The 17,789-nt window shown below is 40.1% G+C and overlaps 1 protein-coding gene across 4 annotated transcripts in view; it reads right to left on the bottom strand.

The window, feature by feature from the left end:
- Positions 1-1,691: 1,691 nt before the first annotated feature.
- TPM1 (tropomyosin 1 (alpha)) overlaps positions 1,692-17,789 on the bottom strand; it is a 19,065-nt gene continuing 2,967 nt past the window's right edge. Inside the window, exons 2-9 of one of the 4 annotated variants that reach the window (XM_008636812.2) lie at positions 14,070-14,203; positions 12,731-12,848; positions 12,222-12,292; positions 11,326-11,401; positions 10,717-10,779; positions 10,387-10,456; positions 9,022-9,100; positions 7,375-7,580 (exon numbers count right to left, since the gene is read on the bottom strand). In XM_008636812.2, the coding sequence (XP_008635034.1) occupies positions 7,577-7,580; positions 9,022-9,100; positions 10,387-10,456; positions 10,717-10,779; positions 11,326-11,401; positions 12,222-12,292; positions 12,731-12,844 (477 nt within the window). In that variant the 5' untranslated portion in view covers positions 12,845-12,848; positions 14,070-14,203 and the 3' untranslated portion in view covers positions 7,375-7,576. The other 3 variants (XM_008636837.2, XM_017737294.1, XM_017737314.1) reach the window with 3 other exon arrangements.

Raw genomic sequence — 17,789 nt, forward strand, 5'->3', positions numbered from 1 at the left:
CTAACATGAAGCTTTATGGATTCATCTGCAACAGTGCACTTTGGGCAAGTCTACTCTGCAAACAGATTTTTTTCAGATTAATTCTTATCTCCTTGCTTGCACATGCTTGCCCTATTAATGGTGACATGGTATTAAGAGACATGAAAACAACAGCCTCCTCTTACCCTTAGACACAGTGAGAGTTGAACTTAGATTCCCCAAACCACAAAGCAGTTTGTGGTCTCCTGAAAAGCAATTTTAAGCAGCAAACAAAGGGTCTGACCTCACCCAGACACATTGTTAAGGACTCAAGCACATATCACGGGACCCTAACAGCAATCCAGTGGAGCTGGCAGCACACTCAGCTGTGTGAGATTCGTGGCCCAGTGCCAAGAGCTCCTCTGCTCTACTCCTGCACAGCCTCTGACTCCCTGGGTGGCCTTGAGCCCTACTCTACAAACAATTCCCAGCACAGCACTTCCTTATTGGAAGCCCTCCTGACTACAGCAGCACCACTGGAAGCCACACATGCATGGGGACTTGAACGCTTGGAGCTCAACTACCTGACACACCATCCTTGTGCTAAGCAAGGAAGGAGCAAGAGATTAGAGTAACGTACCTGTGCACAGTGTGGTTGGAGCTTTATCTGTCAGCCTCTAGTACAAACTAAGGCCTTGCAGGAGCCTTGTAACATGTATTTTGCTCCCAAAAACACTTATAAGAGAAACATAAAGCCAGGGATATAATCCTTTCCATTTAGGATGTCTTGGCAGCATCAGGAAGTCTTGGCCAACAAATCACACAAAAGCTTGTAATGTTACCAAGTTCCTCCCTTTAAAATGCAATCAAAAAAAGCCAGACTTGTACCAGTACATCTTCCCTCTCTGACTCCCACTTAACCTGAAATTATTATGTATTACTTTACCCTTTCACCAGCTTACAGCAGTGGCTGATAAAGTCACCTGTTTTCAGTTGCTTGCTAAGGGTCCACTAATGGAAATTCTTTGGTGATCTGGAAGATTATCTGCACCTGTCTCCTACCAAGCTCCTTGCTGCTAGAGGGATGGACAGCATCAGCGTTCAGCAATGTACTACAGAAAAAGAAGGAATAAAAATTACTTTTCAAATCCTGAAGCTGCCCATCAACAGACCTCACAATTCAAATAAAGACACCTACATATGTAGAAACTAGCAATCAGAAGTGAGAGGAAGTATCTCTTATGAACATGACACATGATTTTAGAAGGTTTATCACTGCACTGAAGTAAATCAACACATATTACCAGGTAAGATATACAAATAGATGATAGTGTTTCCAAGAGCATGGCCTTCAGGACTCATTTCCTCAAGAGGTCTAGGGGAGTTCTGCAATGGTCTTACCAAAAAGATTTTGGTCAATGATGAGCAATTCTGGAAGGCTCTCTGATCTGCTAGGGGGATAATTGCATTCTGCACCACCTGGGCATGCAGCCAAGTGACAGGGACAGGCTCTTGCAATACAGCCCCCCCCCTGCCCCGGGCCCCTCTGAGCAGCTACAGATCCACATCTGTCCAAACCACTGCATTTCTATACATTGGCCACCAACACAGAAAAGACTGAGAGCCAGTGTGTTAACAGTGTATCACAATTAAAGACACTGCACACGTGCAGAGTTGACACAGGGATGCACAGGAAACTGATGTGATGAAAAACAAACCACAGGAGAACAAAATTTAAAAAATGTCCTAAAATGTGCATTTTATTTATTATCATTATACAATGTTTACATACAGGTATACTTTTAAGACTGCTCAAAGAAAGTGTGAAAAAAGTGAGGCGAATACCGGTTTAAAAATTCCTCCCCTACCCCAAATCCCCACAAATAAAATACATTTTAAAACAATCTCTTCCAAATTAATGTTTTGTCCTGAATTTATTGAATCTTTCATTTCAACATGAAAAATACAATCGAATGAATACTCAAAGTGAAATGCTGACCTACACTTCTGTATTGAGTTGCAAGAATACAATTTAAAACCTTCAGAAGCTTTCACTTGTCTCCTTTGCTTACATACCTTTGTTTTACTGAATTAGAAGGCACAGAAAGTCCGAATTCTCACAGATCAGTAAAATTCTAATAAAAATAAATTACTGTGCTGGACAACTTCTAACTTGTCTGATATCAAACAAAAGACTTCAAGTAGAAGCTTTTGTTCAAAATAGCACCATTTCCACCTGAACTCTCTTGAACATGAATCATTCTTCTCGTGTAAAAACTGTAGTTGGCACTTGAGGTGGGACACTTTCTGCCACAGCCAGGATTCTTCAAAGACTAAGCAGACCGAATTGCTGAACTCTCTACAAAGTGTAGGTAACATTTTTGTTGGGAAATGGCACATTTAAACCATAATGTAATGTAGCTTAACCCGCATATGGCTTGCCCATTTTGGTGTTTCCCTGACCCCTGCTTCATAATTTAGCAGATGTTCTTGTGACTGTGGTGAAACTAAAATAAAGACATGTTTATGGGGCTTCACGGCAAGCAGGTGTAAAAATAATAAAACAAATAGTGTGGTTGCTGCTAAGAAGGTTTTCACATGTTGTTTAACTCCAGTAAAGTTTGATCCAGCATCTGATGCATACTAAGGTTTTCTTCTTTGGCATGCGCCACTTTCTCTGTTGTGGGATTAGAAAATTAAAACATGAATAGCAGTTCTTCGGAGGTACTGATTCTCAGAACATGAAGGCATGCAATCATCATTTCTCTCAGAGGGTTTAGAAAGTTAAGAAATGTGCATGCTCATAAATACCAATGTTCCCAAATAACACAACTAGAGCACACTCCAAATTAATAAAACAAACAGCAAGTAATGCAAGTTTAGAACTGTTTACAGCTGCACTTGTTAAGAAAATGCACTGCCAACAGAGACACTATGTTCTGGAAGCTCTTTGCTTATAGGAACGTAAGTGGCTTTTTTCTTTTTTTAAGGTAGGCAATAAAGAAAATAAGTAAGTTCTTTACAGATACACAATTAAAAGTTTCATAGAATTCAGGAACACAAAGAACAAAAAAATTAAAAACTATTATAGTTTTCAGTGAAGTGACCTTTAAGAAATTTATTTCTTCTAGAAAATAAATAGACTCAAAGTTAGTAGCTTTATGTTGCATGCACACTTTTATAGGACAATCATTTAACACACATATTTGATACAATAAATGAGCATAATGTTCTGGTGGTGCATCCTACTGGGATCCAGTAATAGTAACTTCATACTACACAAGCATACCTTTGAACTGATCAGGTATTGCCAGATGGAGAGCCCATCCTTTTTTTTTTTTTGTCAAATACAAGCCCAATTCATAGTAAGGCAAAATTATCACATCAAAGTCTCCAGACAAAACAGCTGTAAGTATCCTTTAAGTTGGTTTTGAAATACAGATATATGAATCCTGGTGAATATTTTTCTCTCATTGTGGTAAAAATCTTAGGACCAATTCATGTTGTCAGATAAACTGAGTGCCTTTCTGCAAGGCAAGCTGTTACTTTGTGGATACTGTTAGCGAAATGCTGTAGCTCTTTACCCATGTGGAAAGAAGCTACTGCACAGCTGAAGAGCTTAGTGCTCCCCCAAAATAGGTGTGCAGACACATAATGAAAAGCCTCATCCAGAAGAAGCGTTTCCATATTTTCCCAAGAGAAACTGAGGATTTCTTTCATTAATTTATCACAGAATGAACAGCTCAAAAAAAAAAAAAAAATCTAGGTTTCTTGCTTATTTCTACATTTACTGATTCATTCTTAAAAGAAATTTTAAAGAAGGTGTTTTGAAACAAGTTAACAATATAGTCACACTAAAGTTTAATCCTCATTCAATGCCAGCTTTAGTTCATTAGTTAGGCGACTGTTTTGCTCAAGTTGCTGGTAGAGTTGGTCTGTACAGGCAGCAAGCACGTTAGAAGGGAAAAAAGAGGCAGAATGAAGACAGATTAGACAGAGAAAACAGTTAAATAAGAGTTAATAAAGAAACTGGTCACATGACAGACAGTTCAGTAACATACAGAGAAACACTTTACCTCTGTTTCTAGAACTCTAGTAACTAAATAGCTACTCCAAGGAACAGTTATGGGACCATATGAAGAACTGGCTAAGAATCCTGCTGTGGGGAACAGTTGTGAGACACAAACTCGAATAGAAATGGAAGAACTGCAGCTATATTCCTAGAAGTACCAAGTCCTGCTTTAGTCTTCTGTACAGTTATGAGTGCCATTTTTCTTTGCAAACTATTTAAGGTGTGGTGAAACCTCATCTGCCAGTAGAGAGAAAGCAATTGCACCACAGCCAGCACAAGTAACAGCAGGAAAGACGCTAGTAGGCAACTACTGCCAGGTCTGACTCAGCCCATACTCCTTTCCTAGGAAATCTGATGGGTTGAAATGTTATTTTTGGTAGGAAAATATACTTGTGTTACTAGAATCAACATATTTTGATACCTTTAAAATTTCCAAGTTCTGCTTCGTAAGAAAAAAGACTCACATTTGGTGAAAATGAAAAGGAAGGATGAACACCTTGCTCAAAAACAGCAAACAGAGAGGACAATTCATGTTGAAACAGAACAGCCACAGCCATGTTGTGACAGCACATTTAATGAGAGTTGTTCTGCAGAGTGAAAGAAATGTTCCACAATGGCTTTTGACTATCTTGTGTTCTCAAATTGTCCACATTCCTCTCAAAAGCCTAACTACACTCCTGACCTCTTGATCCCAGATTATTCCCCTACAGGAAATGACTGTTTCTGATTCTTTTCCACAAGCTGCCTAACAGCTTCCACAGGAATCCTCTTCCCCTGCAGGCACTGGACACAGCAAAGGCAAAGCTGTGCAGTGAGCTGGTCTGCAGGACATGCTTGTGTGGTGAGCAACTCCTCCCAGCTTCCTCCCCAGCCCAAACTCCCACAGCCAGCTCAGTAAAGCCAGGGCACATTTCACAGCTCTGATCCTGCACCAGTAACAAGTGGATCTTGTCTCTCTCATCATGATAATGTCCCATATACGTGGAAAAAAACCATCAAGACCTTAGAGTAACTAAAATTTCACTTTGTCAGGCAAAGTGTATATAGCTGTTATTCAAAAATGAATCATGTGAACTTACCATCATCACAGAAATCTCCTCTCTGATTGAGGCAGAGATTTACAGTATTTCTCAACTTTCAAAACAACTAAATCCCCCAGTAAAGCAGGGAAAGCACTTCCCAAGTGTACAGTGAGCCCTTGATTCTGCCTGGGCTGTGCATCCATCTGCTCCAGAGGCAGACCCTGGCACTGCAGGAGCCCCAGCAGCCGAGCAGTGAGTTCTGGCTCTGTGCAGAGCCAGCAAAGCTCAGCCTCTGCTCAGTGGAGCCCAGAGCCAGCCCTGCACTCCCAGCAAGAAGCCTCAGGCACAGAAACAGCCAGACATGGGAGGTAGAACAGCACAACTGAGGGTGACAAGAGTGCTGAACCACACTGCAGTGGGGAACCACACCAGCTCCCTGGAGTGAAGATCAGTGCAGCAAGACCAGCCAGGAATTCTGCATGCAGCTACCTGGGGATCTGCATTGCACTGCCCATTTCCAGTACTACGTCCAGCAATCTGTCATCCTCCAGTGCAGAGCTGATCATGTATGATTGACACAAAAGGCAAAATTTTAATACTGATGTTTAAAATCACTATGTTAAAAATTGACAGGTTCCTACAATGGATTTTGCTTTTTTGTTTACTTTTCTTAAGAAACACCAGTATTGCAAGGAATTGAGTGGACAAAAAACACTGCTAAAACAATGACCCAAAACACAATAGATTAAGAAGTTGGAGTTACTGTAGCATATTTTACTCTGGCTCAGCTGACAAGTGACAGTTGACCACATTTCCCCTAACTCTTGCATTTGCGAAGTTAACCATGTTAGCCTCAGTCATTTTAAAAATGCTCATCCCATTGTATTTGGGTAACTTTCATCTATCCCCTTCTATTTGGTTACCCTTCACACACAGCCATTTACTGTTTGTCAGCTGAGGAGTAGTAAGTTACTGAACTTTATTACTTGAACTATCTGTGATTGCTGATACATATCCTGTATTTGGGCCTCTCCCCACAGCCATGAACATTAGGATGTGTCATAGGCTAGAAAACTGGGATATGCCAAAGTTATCCAAGGATGGCAGGCCAGGAAGGGAATCCATCCATTTGCAAGCCTTATTTGGAAAACAAGTTCTGAGGAGGGTAGAAAATCTAGTTTAGACTGCACTGCTGAATAATCTTGAAGCTGAACAAAAAAGAGACATTTACATTATTCTGCAAGTTAAAATCTACAATTCAGCTATGGTATAATGAGTTTATTTAGCTTTGGTGACTCAGGAACTTTAGCAATATATAGAGTGACAGCATCACCAGAAACCAATGCAGTTTTCACTTTAATGTGAACTGGAAAATAACTTCTTTCGCTGTGATGTAAATAAAGTTAAAATAAGGCAATCAACTCCCTAGTTTCAAATAACAATACAAAAAACCACCAGATGTCAGTATTTAATGTTTCATCCTTAATTAGACACTGACAGATCAGCTGAAACCTGAAATCCATGATGTTCCACTTTGCAGCAGAATAGTTTAATTAATAGTATAATCATGAGAATTTTCTTACTCCAGTTTTGAAACATTTCTCATGAGTCTGCAATTCAAACTCACAAGGCTGAATTAAGCACAAGTGGAAAGCTACCAAAACCTCCCCAATGAAACTTCCAATCCTACCATGCCACTCAAGAAAAATATACTGTAAAACCCCCAAAATGTTAGCAAGCAACATCTTTGCTGAATAACCGAGGTGTAAAAATGGGAAAACTTTTTTTCAAGACATTTCAAGGATTATTTTTGGGTGAATAAAAGAATTCCGAGTTTTTGATCCTGCCTCTTTAAATCTGTCTCGAATATGTAAGTTAATGAACAAATACATTTAAATAAAGATAAGACATCTTCAGCATCAAGCCAGGAAAAGATTTCAGGCTTTAAAGTGAAAAATCTTGTTACATCAAGGATGTAACTGCTCTCTCAGCCATGCTCCCACGACCAAGTGACCCCAAGGAAGTAGTGTCCTTGCAAATTTTGTCCTAATAATAACAACTGGAAAAATTCCTATTACAGCTATTTGTCATTTTATCTGCAGCAGAGTTTTAGAAAAACTAAGATAATAACTGGTCAGTTTTCACACCATCCCACACACTGCACTCACTGGCTTGGCATTGTCAACATTCAGGCAAAAGTGTTTTCAGCTGAAAAATGAAAACACCAAAAAATAAAATCCCTAATGGCAAAAAAGCGCAAATTTTATTAATAACTTCAATAATTATTTAAATAAATAAAAGGCAAAGGAATAGCAAAAGGGATACAGCTGGGATATTTATTTTACATTGAGAAATGTAGTTTCTGTACAGCAGAGCACAAACAGAGCATGTTCTGAGACAGGTGATAGAGGAAGTGTCAACTAAGCTAGAAGACAGGACAATGAACCCATGAAACATCCAAAGCTTGGAAAGATGTTTTATCCAACCCGATGAAGATGTCTTTGGAGAAGTGAAGCAAAGAAAATTATCTGCACAAAAAGAAAAAGTGAGATAAGGTAGAAAATGAAAAAAGGTGCAGTAAAGACTTCCAAAAAAGCAGCAATGGCACAGCAGAGCCCAGCATGCTGAGATGACTATGCTAGAGAAACAGCACACCATGCTGGGACTGGAATGCTACGGTCATGTCCTCATGTACCAGTAGAGTACAATTTAAAGTCTGTTTTCCACTTAGAAATACCCAAAATTGAAGAAATATTGTAATCTCTGTATACAGAGGAGGAAAAAAGAAATCCATTTGCTTGATAAGCCACTGAATAAAACCACATGTTGGGAAGGAATTTAAAAACAAAAAACCAAAGCATACAAAGCAGGCAACATTAGACCTCTACTAAAATGTTGGAAGAGAGAGGGAGGAAAACAATGAACACACATGGGGACAAAAAAAAAAACCACGAAGAAAAAAACATTTAAAATACGGATGCACACAAAATAAATTTCAAGCTCTAAGCAAACCTTATGTCTTGCTGAAAGCATGCTTGGGCTTCCAAAACAGAATGCTGAGACCAAACATTGCACCTCCTAAGCACTTGAGAGCCACAGCTCCTCCCCTCCCCCGTGCCAGCTGCAGTGTTCATGCGAGTGAAGGGTTTGAACACGGGAAGGGGGAGGTAACACAGCTCACCTCTGTTCAGAGTCCAGTCTGTGTCAAACACCGCATGAATGAGTCACACCTTACAGCTGCTGACTCTCCTGCTTTCCTGCCACTCTTTATTTTTCTCCTTATGACTAAAGTTGGTATTACCACATTTTTGGTGTATGCAAACGAAATTAGCACTGCTATCCAGAAAATATGCAGCAGCAACCTACAATTCAATTGTCGCCTTTATAGGTTTAAGCGACAAGGTATTTTAAATCCATTTCCACGCTTGTAATTTAGTGATAACAGCTGAAATTTTCAGAGCAGCTATGGAAATTTAGATAAACACTTCCTACTGTCATTAATAGAGAACATCGCAAAACCTAAATTTCTCTGAGGTTTCTGTAGGAATTTTGCCAGAGCAAAAACTTTGACAGCAGGCAAAGGAATACAATCTGAATGCAACATGTACCAAGGCAATTTTCTTTGTTAAAATGAACATGATGGGCCTGGTAGATATGTTTGAACAGAAGTGAACTGAAAGGATAAACACAGAGCTACAAACAAAGGGCAACCACAAGACTCAAGGATTGCAGACATAATGAAAGAGTAACCACAAGCTTACAAAATCACCATGAGTATTTACCAGGCTCGGCACAACACTCACCCACACTTTGCCAGGGTAAAGCAATTGTTCATGGTATTTTGTACACCTATTCTCTCTAAAGGAAAGCATCTCCCACTACACAGGGAGCATCATTTCACAAGGCCGGTACCGCGCAATCAGTGAGGGCAGGGAAGCAGGAGCGGGCACAAGCTGGGAAGACATTTACATGGAAGTCATATCATTGAGAGCGTGGTCCAGCTCCTCACTGATGGCTTTGTACTTCAGTTTCTGAGCATAGAGCTCATCTAATGTTCCCGCAGGGAAGGCAGAAGTGTGCAAGGAAATGGAGCAGGATCATGGGATGGAAGGTGAAGGTGGCGGCATGGGATACCATCCAGAAGCCGTAGGAAATGGGAAGAGCGCACATAAAGAAGTGTTGTGACAGACAAAATGAGACAGAAGTTAGAGAAGAATAAAAGAAAGAAAAGAGTGAACAGTTCTATGCAACAAGTTCATTAACTGCACTGCCAGTGGAGCAACCTGTGATACACAGAAAACCAAGAAAAGAAAAAGTACAAAAGAAGCAAAAATCCATGTTTCACTGCCCTGGATTTTTGTTTTAATGCACATTAGGAAGGCACACAGGAGCTAGGCAGAAAAGATTCAAAAACGGGGCTCAAGGAGGATGTTACCATTTTCTACCACTTTTTTTTTTTTTTTTAAACCACTCTGGTTTGTGTCATGTCAAACTCAGCTCCTTACAGCAATTTTTGTTCCTTCTAAACACTTATCTTTCTTCTCGGCTTCCTTCCTGAGTCAGGGATCATAAATTTTCAGCAGCTACTTAGGCATTTCATCACCTTCACGCAGAATCCAGCCCGTCACACCATGCAATTAAGCTTCTTAAAATCCTAGACTTAGTGTAATGCATCTAAATAGTGAACTCCATCTAACTTCTAATTAAAACGTCCTACTGAATTATTTTCTCCAGAGGCAGAAAGCACATTCCACTACTCTGCTGCAGCTCTGATAGATTTATCAGAACCTTACAAGCAAACCCTCTGAAGTTAAATAAGCTGTCCTTCTGACTATGTATACAATCTATTAGCTTGACCAAAACCCAACAACTGGTCTACGCCACAAAATGCCTGCCCTGACCCACACTTATCACAGTAATAAATTAGGTTAGCTTGCTACATTCCTAATTACTGTAAACATAATGCAACTCTTCATGAGCTTTTTGCTAAGATGATAATAACACTTGTCATGTGATCATTTACCCTATACATTTACATACCTCCAAATAGAAGAGTATAAAACAAAAGAATGAAAGGAGTCTTGAGAAAATGAGAGAAAAAGAAACAGGCAAGAGCAAAACACCATTCATCTGAAGCATTTAAGTTATCAATACATTTCATTTGGAAAATATTTTGTCTACTTTACTCTTTAGGCAGACCCATTTATATAAAGTGGGACAAGTCAGCCCAGTAGAACTGGGTACTGGAAAAAAAAAAACCAACAAAAACCTCCACACAAGAGAAGAATAAGAGATACGTATTTCCACAGTAAGTAGAAAAACAAACCCCCATACCTTCTAGGTCATCAATGCTCTTCTCCAGCTTGGTTACTGACCTCTCAGCAAACTCAGCACGGGTCTCAGCCTGAAGTCAGGACAAACACAGACTACTTTAGGAAACACACACAGAGTACTTAGGAATTGAGAAGAAATAATTCCAATGAGGAAAGAAGTACAATGAGAGGAGGCAAATAATAAGGCTAGTATAAACTAATTTCTAGGGGAGATATTTAACATTATACTGTTTCCAAAATGTATGTCAATCCTAACAGCATCAAAGTAGTATTTATACTAAAATCAAAGGTGCATTGGAAGATATGTTGCAAAGAACAGCTCTAATTTTACCTCCTTCAGTTTGTCAGTCAGAACTTTAATCTCCTCTTCATACTTGTCCTCTTTCTGTGAGTACTGTAATTAGAAAGAGGATCACTGGTATTAGACAGGTATTCTAAATATACCAAAAAACCCCCGCATTCGAAACTCTTGTAGTAGATCATCTGTACACAAGAAATTATTATAGGTAAAACTAAATTAATTCTGCTTGCAAGGCTGTGGTAATACGGTTTATTACAAGAGTCAAACTTCCCTTGAGTTACATTCCAGTGCAATACAGCAGGAACTTTGAGAAGAAATTAGTACTACAGTTTTAATGAGGATGTCTTTTGGAGAAATTTAATGTTAGTACACAATGCCATTTTGAGGGACATTCTGTAAGTAATACTTAATCCTGTCAGAATACTCAACAGAACACGTGGCCAAATAATACTGACCTATTTGGAACTAGAAGATATGCTATGTTCCAATAGGAGCCAAATACGAACTGAGCAGTAAATCCAAATGCCTCTACTGACAACAGCCCTGCTGAAATGCTGCAAAGCAATCAGCATACAAAGAAAACCCCACAGGCCAGATGGCAACGTAAGGGACACGTTCTCACATAAGTCTCTAGCCTACCTTCTCAGCCTGAGCCTCCAGCGACTTCAGGTTGTTGGTCACAGTTTTCAACTCCTCTTCAAGCTCAGCACATTTGCTGTTATTTCGGAGGGAAGGCAGGAAAGGGGCGGATGGAAGATTCAGTCAAGCAAAAGAAACAGGAGAAAATAGGGGGAAAAGATAGAGAAAAATGAAAACAATTACAGGGCAAAAGAACGGCCTCAAAAGCAGCTGATCCATCACAGATTGAAAGCAACTCTTTGTGATGCCGAATACCATTTCAAGTGCACATTAAGAGGATGACCAGACAGAAATTTATCTACAGCTCTTGGCTTACACAGAAACATTTAGAGCTTTTACACTTGAGACAGTTCAGCTTCTTTTGGCTGCACAGGAGATCAGTTTTAAAGGCAAAAATGAATAAATAAACAAAACAAAAAAAAGAGACCAAAGAAAACCACCAAAGCAAGATGCAAAGAGAGTAAAGAGCATAGCAAGGACTTATTTGTTACTACTGAGTGAGCTAACTGGCTATGGAAGCTGAAAGACTTGGGTTGCAGTTAAACCTAAAAACTGTTTATTAGTATCAGTACCTTATCCTCTGCAGCCATTAATGCTTTCAAGGTTTGATCCATTATTCTTAACTGTTCTTCCAGCTGTCGGACTTGGCTGTTAGTGAACACATGAAATGCACAAAAGCCATTCACAAAATCAGTGTGCAGGTACAGCATGCAGTGACAAAACACGCGCACACACATAGGAACACATTTACTTCAGCACTGATCATTTATTGCAACGATTACAGTAAATGAACAAACATAGCTTTGAGCTGAACACACGGTATACTGCCAACATTTCATGCAGTTATAGTTCTCTTCCAGCACCTCACATATGTCTCAGAGCAGTTCCACACTTACCTTTCTGATAGTTCAGCACGCTCCTCAGCGCGCTCCAGGTCACTCTCAATGATCACCAGCTTACGAGCCACCTACAAGGACAGGCAAGGGACAATCAGGGATATGATATTGCTGCACCACACATCACCTGTTTCTAGAACCTACAAAGCTGGGGGCTGGGCGTCTTTGTTTTTTGGTCAACACATGAGTTTTGATTATGTGACATCTACATTTGAGACTTAGTTATCAGACATTTTCCAAGACCTCCCTTTCATTCACCAAAAGGCAACTGAAAACTATTTTTCTCCCTAAGAGCTTAGGGAATACTCTCAAACATTTTAGTGTGACAATCTAAGCAGAGATCTCCTGTCACCTTGTCCCCTGAGGTATCTGGGTGCCCAGTTTTCCTTCCACAGCTGTGAAGAGTTGTGTTTGTGATCTTTTGAACTTAAAAGGCAAAGGAGAAAAACAAAATTACAGGCACAGCCTAATGGGCTTTAGAAAGAGATGACCTGCACTCAAGAACTGACCTCTTCATACTTGCGGTCAGCCTCTTCAGCAATGTGCTTAGCCTCTTTAAGCTGGATCTCCTGGATTTCCATCTTCTCTTCATCCTTCTGGGCTCTATTCTCAATGACCTTCATTCCTCTGAAAAACGTGAAAAACAGGAAATGCAAGGTTCAGGGCTTGCCAGTTTTATCTCCAGCCCTACTACTCATGGTATGTGACTTTCAGACAATTGTATTCAGGTGAATGGAGCGCATCAGACAGTTGAGTCTTCACCCCATAGATTAGTCCTGAGCATTCACATTTCAGAAGTTCAAGGAACAAAACACATGTCAGGAAGGAAGAAAAAGTGTGATTGGTTAACTCTTACTGTAGTTCAGCTGTAGTATTCTTTTTCATTTTAAATTGGAGGAAAAACTCACCTTACAGAAAGGTAAATTAAGGGTATCACTTATAAAGACCTAATAAGGAGACTGAAAACATCTGTGCTTTTATACTCATCAACAGCATGTTACAACCCTTGCAGGACTGACAAGAATCATGTTTATGGGCCAGACTCCCCTGGGTTTTACCATGTCAGAGCCCTAGAAGCTCTCTGTGCTCTGCATAAGCAAAATTTAACTCCTTCATAACAAGAAACACTGTGCGTTGCACACATCTGATCCAAAATTATCTTAAATGTTTCAAAACATACTGTGAGTCTCTGGCACATTTCTTTTCAATAGACTGCATCCTTAGTAACCTAGAAATACACATGCAGAATGTGTGGGTTTCTTTGACAATAAAAGGTACTATCACAGATATGTTACAACTGTGTTACAGTATTACAACTGGAGAAGAGAGAAGATCTTCCAACGTCACAAATCTTGAGTTCCTAACTTACATTACAGACTTCTGGAGGTCTGAAGGAATTATCAGTCTCTTTCCTTCGCTCACCTTTATGTACCAATCTTGCCAACAGGAGAACCAAAGCCTCTTCCAGCACTTTCCTATTCTCCAGGTGAGATTTTCTACCCACAATGAAAGCAAGAATCATCCAACAGCACAAGAGTATCACAAGAAGTTGTCACCCAATGAGAGAAGTCTGGGCTGGGCCAAGTAGTTTTCCCAGGATGTGACATGATACATCAAAAGACCTACCACACTCAAATCTCGTCTTCACAACGAAGAATAATCCAAGCCCAGATATTTTAAGACATTTCTACAGACAAGCTGTAACTGAAGTCCATGTAGGCAAAAGAAGAGCAGATTACACACATTCAGAGACCTAGGAGTGGTTTAATTTATTTTCCTAACCCACACCCTGGCAATTATGATCTTTGTCATAAGGGTAACAATCCATTCAGGCGTGGCCCCACCCACCTTTCGCTCTCATCTGCAGCCTTCTCAGCCTCCTCCAGCTTCTGCAGGGCAGTAGCCAAGCGCTCCTGAGCCCGATCCAACTCTTCCTCAACCAGCTGGATGCGTCTGTTCAGAGAAGCTACTTCACTCTCAGCCTAAGCACAGGAAGAACAGAAATTAATTCATAGTAAGGCACACATCTTCCCTTGTAAAAGGTTATCCCATTACCTGCTAGTGCCATTTAACAGCACTTCTGTAATTTCTGACTTCATCCACTAAAAGTGCATCATTGATGTACATCATTAAATTGTGAGGTTATTGCTTAACAGAGGAAAAAAAGTGATTAATGCTTCCTTTCAATGAAGCACATCAAGGACTGTACAATTTGTACTAGAAAGAGCTGCACAGGAAGAATTATGCACCTTTACCCAAATATTTTCTGTTATTGTATTTGCAGACATTAATTACACACCTCGCCTTTTTAAAATCAAATCAACACAAACTAATTACTCAATTCTTCTGTTACCCTAATTCCTTTATTTATGACCTTTCACCATATTTTGTAATATTTGTCCCAACACTTCCTTGAGTTCCATAAGAAGGATTCAGTGTAAACATGTAAAAACACACCTGGATCAGCATTTGCAATGAGACAGCTGACACAGAGAGAGTATGAGAACATTTAAGAAGTGCCCGAATACCCAGAAGTTTTGTTTACAGGCAAGCTGCGCAAGAGTTGACAAAAAAGGTACCAGCAAGGGCCCTGGTACAGGCAGCAATCCCTTAAAACATCTTTTTTTTTTTTTCTTCCTCCAATAGTTCCATCCTCACTCTTCCCCTAAATTTGCCTTTCCTGAATTACCTGTTTACTTAACCTTCTGTATAACACTTGCAACTCATCTGCCTCTTATCATTTCAAGCTCTTACTTCTGACCATCTCAAATCTACACTTGCTTAAGTTGCAGAGTAAGTTCTGAAACGGCCTTCTTGTGGTAACCTCATTATGAAACTTTCTTTCAAAACTATATTAAGCACGAAGTATATACAAAAGGGTAACTACTCTAAAAAGTTAATTATTTCAGAGAATAACACCTAAATAGTGCTAACACTAACATATACGATATGTATTTGCTATGTGTGAGGAAGTACACATCTGAATTTCTTACAATGCCTAGTTGAGGGGGGAACCAATCCTCTGGCAAAAACAGATACCAAAAGTATCAGTTTGGTATTTTTTCTTTTCTAACCAGGGGTAGTTGGATACAGCCATCCACAGCAAAGATTTTGCAGTACATAACACAAGAAAAAAAAAACTCACAGGCCAGACAAGTAAAACAACCTTTGACATGAAAGTAACGATGTCCTCCAGAAGGACTGAAAGCAACACATAAACAGGTAAGCAATTGTATCTTTGAACATTAATATGCATTGGCAGTGAACGTAAGAGACCCAGAAGGAGAAGAGACTTCATCCTTAGAGATCCACATTAATCCAAATATAAAATATTTAGCTATGTAATCATGCAGTAGTATTCCAAACCTGTGTTTTTGGACTTCTGGCTTTAAAACAGTAAGAATTTGAACTTCCAGATTTAAGAAAGAAAATAACCTTTCATAAAGGCTACCCTAGGGAAATTTGTAATGTTACAAGTTAATAATTATCATGTCAAGACTCCTTGTCATGATAAGAGCTTAAAATGTGCTTCAAAAACACAGGGTGACTAAAGTTCAACTTTTCACTTCCTGCTCCAGTAACTCACTAAGGATTTACCAACCAGCCTTATATGGCCCCAGTTATTCTTCTGCAGAGCAGGACTTCTCTCCTTATATGGCAAGGAAGGAAAAAACCCCAGTGACATTAGGCACTCCCACTGCTACCATGCAAACATAACCTGCATCTCTGCCGTAGCACTTATACACCACATATTTTGACAATGAGCGATGACACAGATAAGTTACCATTGGGTGTTAATTATTACTATTATAAGGGAGATTGTGTTTTTCAGAAGAAGGAAGAAAAATGCATTTTGAAAACATAATGACCAACAGCCCCTTAAAATGTACATACTCAAAACAGAAGATTCTTTTTTAAGGGAATGGCTGCTAATCACAGCCTTGAAACTTTTAGCAATCTGGTTTAACAATCAAAAGCTGGAGGCTGTGCTACTTTTTGGCCACAGCTGTAGTTTTTTCATTGTTTGTGTATCCGTACCTTGCACAGGAAGAAAAAAAAAAACCTCACATAACAGCTCTAGCTGGTCACATGCTATACATGCAAGGCATTACACTGAGGGAAGAGGCAGATTCACACAGCTTGCTTGCTGTAGTGCTCTCAAAGCCTCCCTCCTCAAGCATGCAGAAATACAGCTGCAACATCTGTAGCCAGCACTGTAGAAAAAGCACACGTCTACATGTGCCTGGGAGTTCAGTTTTCAGCCTTTATTCACCCCAGCACTGACCCCTCCACACAAAAACTTAAATAACATGTAAACGTACTCTGCACAATTCTACATCATCCACATAAACCAACTCCAGGGAAGAGACAAACATTAACCTTAGGGGTCTAAGCCTTATTGCAATGTAGCTGAGCTCTTAAGGGAAGACTTCACCAGAAAGCTGTAATCACTCCTCCAGCACTATTCCTTCTGCCACAAAAGGTAACAGCAAAACTTCCCGTTTCAATAGAAATTCCTCAGTACGTTGTTCAGAATAACGCATGTTACTGGAAATAGGAACATCGGTGTCCTTTACTCCACAAAGCTTAGAAAACAAGTTTTTAAAAAACAGAAACCCTTATGAAATAAGTTAATGACTTAGATCATTCACTGAAAAAATATGGATATGCCGAGTGATCTGCAAGAATGCAGCAGTTACACAAGCACAAGTAGCCATATTTTGCTCCATAAGGAAGATGACCTGCAGGTAATCAGGAGGCTCTTCCTTTGAACTTACTGCTCAGAATGTGCAGAAAGGTCCATATTATAAGGAAATCAAATAATTGCTATTTTTTCTATTGTAATAAACTACACAGGAAATTTGTTATTTTGCTTCGCTTTTATACAACCACTGAAGACACTAAAACTGCCTCAAAGAATACTACATTTTATAGCAGGAAACATTAAGTTACAACTGCTGGAACTCCCAAAGGTCGGTGGTAAGACAAACAGCCCTATCAGGTTTTTTTTATTGTGATTGCCGCCCATAATTACATCTCTCTGCTACGTAAGCCTATGCTGCTCACAACTGATCTTGCCTCTGCCTAAAACCAAGCCTACTGTTCCTTTCCCCTCTTGGGGAGCAGCTTTGATGAACAAAACACGCTACAGATGTACAGCGTCTGGGGCTGTACGCTTACACTGCTGGGGGGTTGTCAGGTACTACGGCCCATCTCAGGTTCAGTCTTACGAACTTCCCAAGAGTCGCCATGCTGACTACCCACAGATGAACTCGTCTGGTTGGGATGAGAGAACTAGGACTTGTGGAGGGAAAAACCCCATAAAACCTTGCTCACAGCCTAATACAAAACACGTAATCTCAAACATCTCGCCTAAGTCCAACCTCATTCCAGCTCGGGGTTTTGCTCTTGGCCAGCACACGTAGTGCAGTCTCCCTGCGCACCGCACCTGGGCCCGCCCCACGCAGCACTCGGGTTACCGAGCCGGGGAGTGCAACACTGCGGGTCGACCCCGCGGCCAGACCGGCAGGTAACAACCTTCTTGTCCGACACGGCGGCGAAGGAAGC

Source organism: Corvus brachyrhynchos, unplaced genomic scaffold, assembly GCF_000691975.1.
Source record: "Corvus brachyrhynchos isolate BGI_N302 unplaced genomic scaffold, ASM69197v1 scaffold200, whole genome shotgun sequence".
Classification (NCBI taxonomy): domain Eukaryota; kingdom Metazoa; phylum Chordata; class Aves; order Passeriformes; family Corvidae; genus Corvus; species Corvus brachyrhynchos.